This window comes from Lycium ferocissimum, chromosome 9 (genome assembly GCF_029784015.1).
Source record: "Lycium ferocissimum isolate CSIRO_LF1 chromosome 9, AGI_CSIRO_Lferr_CH_V1, whole genome shotgun sequence".
NCBI lineage: Eukaryota > Viridiplantae > Streptophyta > Magnoliopsida > Solanales > Solanaceae > Lycium > Lycium ferocissimum.
Genome location: NC_081350.1, coordinates 18,107,251 through 18,111,446, shown reverse-complemented (window position 1 = coordinate 18,111,446; position 4,196 = coordinate 18,107,251). Strand labels below are relative to the sequence as shown.

Genomic DNA, 4,196 nt, shown 5'->3' with positions numbered 1-4,196 from the left:
GCAAGTCTGTTGGAATTGTTCACATTGTCAACCCGTTTGGACATACATTTTTCTTCTTTTCTTTCAAAAAATGTTTGCAAAATCTTGTTTGGTTATATATTAAAATGATATTTGAGTTAGTTTTGACGATGGGATTGAAAAATTAGTCAATGCTTTCACAATACTTCAATTTTTTCAAGTGAAAAAAAAAATACGAGTTCAAATATAATTTTCTAAATACCATTTTTCAGTTTCAGCTTCAACGATTCCTTGTCAAGTTTACACCAAATCAATATCTAAGCGATTAGTTAGACTCGGTTCCTTCTCTCGATTTTCTTTGTCCATTTCCTTTCCTCTACGTCAGTTTCTCTATCTTTTTTCCTATATCATTTAACATATGTCTATAACATTTGATGAGCTTTTTTTTAATCTGATATAAAGTCTTTAAACTTCACATATTATGGTTTAGAGTCCTACAGAAACATCGGTCAATTAAGAGCAAAATAAAACGTTAGTTTGATTCAAGACAAAATCATAAATTATTCATTACAAGAATGTTGATCAGCCAAGACTATCTCACCTCTCAATTGTTTTATCAACATAACACTCCTGAAAAGGAAAATTTACATATTTACCTATTATTAAGCGCTTATTCTAGTTGCGAGGCAAGCATCTTACCTTTGAGAAGTAGTGATAGACTGATAAGATCTCTTATTTGAGTTTTGGTGATAGAGAACGCTTCTCTTTTAATGAATAATATGCGATCTAAATTCAGATTAACCGAGTCAATGAATACGAAATACTGAATGGTTGAAAAACAGGAAACCTAACTTTGGTTGGGAAAATGGGTGCTCTTTGTCAATATGCAAAACACAAACAATTCCAAAGCTGCTCCTTTTGTCAAACTTTACTTTACTCAATTGTCAACGCAAATAAAATACAAAAAAGAGATCCTTTACGAAGCTTCCCCACACCACCCAACCAACCAACCAAACTCCCCTTTTATCTCTTTTCTTTTACCACTCTTTATAATCTGCTCCATTCCAAGTCCAAACACCATGTCAAACCCCACACAAAAAAATTAGCTTCTCTCTATACCAAACTAAGCTATTCAATATTCTTCCCAATTCCAATGGCCTCTAGGAGAAATCTGAAGAGGAAATCACCAGAGAAATATGAAGAAGATGGAGCTTTTGTTTTCCCACTGGATGAACTTAATCAAGATCTTCTTGAAAGAGTTCTTTCATGGCTACCAACTTCAACTTTTCTCAGCCTAAGTTCAGTCTGCAAGAGATGGAAATCTGCTGCTACTTCACCTGTTTTCCACTCTGCTTGCTCTCAAATTCCAACCAGAGAACCCTGGTTTTACATGGTTGATTCTTCACAATCTTCTCACTTCAATAATCAACAACAGTTTGTGTATGATTCTGCTGAGATGAAATGGAAATTCCTTAATTACCCATCTAACTTTCTTGAAGAAAAACAGCAAAATGACTCAAATTTGTCAAATTTCCTCCCTGTTGCTGCTTCTAGTGGACTCCTCTGTTTTCATAATGAAGAAAATGGTGAATTTCTCATATCCAACCCTGTTACTTCCTCATTTCGAAAGCTCCCTTCATTGGATTATTCCAATAATACCCTTTGTGCCATTGGAATGTATTCCACTCAAGAATCATACAAAGTTTACCTAATTTTTGGAGAAACACCAAATCTTTCCTTCAGAGTATACAATTCAACCACAAATAACTGGGAGGACTCTCAAGTTCTTAGTAGAAAATCTTCTCAATCATTCAGTCCTGATGATGATGATGATGATGAAGAAGATAGCCAAATGCTCTATTTCTTGAGTAAATGTGGGAATGTAGTAGCAACTGAAATACAAAAAACCCCATGTAAACAGTACTCTTCAATAACCACCACAAAAGACGGTCAAGAAATCCTCTGTTTCTTGAACTCTTCTGGGAAAGTGGTTGTTTGCAATTTTACTGAGAAGCACTTTTTTGAGTACCCAAGATTGCTCCCACTTCATAATGAGTATTCAATTGATTTAGTTGAATGTGGAGGAGAAATTTTTGTGGTTGTGTTATCTGAATTCTTGGAAACTGCAAGCCTTAGAATATGGAAATTTGATGAAAAAGAATGGACTTGGAATCAGGTTTTAGCAATGCCAGCAGCAATTTCACATGAATTTTATGGCAAGAAATTGGATATCAATTGCAGTGGTTCTGGTGAACAACTATTTGTCTGCATTTCTAATTCTTTTGATGAGAGTTGTAGGTATTTCTTATGCAATTTGGCTGGAAATGAGTGGACTGAATTGCCTGCTTGTTGTAGGAAATTCAGTTGTGCATTCTCTTTTCAGCCTAGGATTGAAGCTTCTGTGTGAAAGCAGAAATTATTCGATTTGACTGGGAGGAAAATGTAGTAGGATTTAGATTTGGGATTCTTCATTCTTTTTTCTTTTTACTTCTAGTTTGTTTTACTTTTCACTTTATTCTTTTAGGATATTTTTCTTGTTACTTTGGAATTATTTATTATAGTTGGTGATATTTTTTTCGGCTTTTTAAATGAATTGATGTACTTGCTGAAAAAGTCTTATTTGAAAGGGTCTTTTGTCTTCCAATTAATAATCTGTAGGTTTTGAAAAAAAAAATTTGAATTTATTACCGTAATAGAAAAGTGCGTTAGACACCTCTCAAGTCTCGTTTTATCACAGTTTCACCTAAGTAATCTGGAAGAGTCAAGTGGCTGAACGCCCTTTAGTTGCCGCCCCCTACTTGCTCATTCGCAATTACTACCACAAGAAAGTCGCCCCGGATAGAAAGATTCAATCTTCTTCTGATTATACACTCCTATCGAAAAAGAATAATGAAATAGAAAGAAAAATAAAATAATTTTTCATACCGCGGAAAATGAATACTAACATTCTGTAGAGAGGAATTACATACTAACATTCTGTAGAGAGGAAAAATATGGCAAGTAAAGAAAAACGTACATATAAACTAAAAGATGATTCCTAGCTGAATCAGTAAAACACCGATGAACCCCGAATTCAAAATGAACTTAATAGAGGACTTAAGTTCAGACTTTGCCAATAAATTTAAGGTTGCATTTGTTTGCACTTAATGGAGGTCTGAATATGAATGATTTAGACTTTAGGCCATTAAGTGCATTTGTTACCGCTAAAAAAAATTTGGCTAATGAAATTTGCATTTCTTGTGCAATGCTGGAAATGAGTGGGCCGAATTGCCTGCTTATAGCAGGAAATTCAGTTGTGCGTTCTCTTTTCAGCTAGGGTTGAAGGTAGGGCTGTTCACGGTTTTGGTTAAAATCAAAATCAAACCGAAAATTTAATCAAATCGAATAAAAATCCGATATTTGGTTTGGTTTGATTTGATTTGGTTTTAAATTTTAAAAATCGATAATATTTGGTTCGGTTATGGTTCTATTAAAAAATAACCGAACCAAACCGATAAATTAGATACATAAATTTTATAATTATTTATATGTATAATATTAGTTTTTCATAAATAATTATAAATATTTTATACCTTTTAATCATTAATTTGATTTTTAGTCTACTTATTTCACATGATTGTTTAAAGCTCATGTTTTTAAGAATATGTCCAAGCCCATGTCTTTGAGTCTTTTAACTCTTTAAGTGTTAAGTGTAAACCTACTAATAGAAGCTCATATTAGAATCTAATATCTTTAACTTAAATTTTTAGCCTTTCTTTGTCAGCTATTTGATTTTAGGTTTTTTTTTTTTTTTCGAATTTATACCTTTTTTTTTTCTTGTCTGAATAGGTTATAAACTTCTAATATTTTTCATATGAAAAGGACAGAGGTTGTAGATTTGGAGGTTCCTATAGAAGATACTTAGGTAACATCAACATTTGCTGCAACTCAAGCACATGGTAACGCCCTAATACTTCTTCCGTGGGCAATCCTCCTAAAAAGCAGAAAAGAACAACTCCTTGTAGTCGAGACTCTAGCCTTGGGGATAATGATAGAAAAACATTTGAAGTTTGGGATCATTATACAATTTTTTTTAATAAAATGGGAGAATCGAAGGCAAAATGCAAGTACTGCCCCAAAGTTTGGGATTATTACACAAAGTTTTTTTATTTCATATATTTTCATTTTAATTTTAGGTAGTCTTTATGTTTAATTAATATGTATCTTTGTAACAACAACTAAAAGCTCCTATGCTTTAC

General features: G+C 32.9%; 1 protein-coding gene across 1 annotated transcript; it reads left to right on the top strand.

Moving 5' to 3' along the window:
- Window positions 1-1,036: 1,036 nt before the first annotated feature.
- On the top strand, window positions 1,037-2,540 carry LOC132029770 (F-box only protein 13). The gene has a single exon (XM_059419121.1). It carries the CDS (start codon window positions 1,112-1,114, stop codon window positions 2,363-2,365), a length of 1,254 nt encoding a protein of 417 aa, XP_059275104.1. The 5' UTR covers window positions 1,037-1,111; the 3' UTR covers window positions 2,366-2,540.
- Window positions 2,541-4,196: the final 1,656 nt, after the last annotated feature.

Bases quoted from the DNA above. Each gene is read 5' to 3' on its own strand.
- LOC132029770 (XM_059419121.1), top strand. From the start codon at position 1,112: ATGGCCTCTAGGAGAAATCTGAAGAGGAAATCACCAGAGAAATATGAA.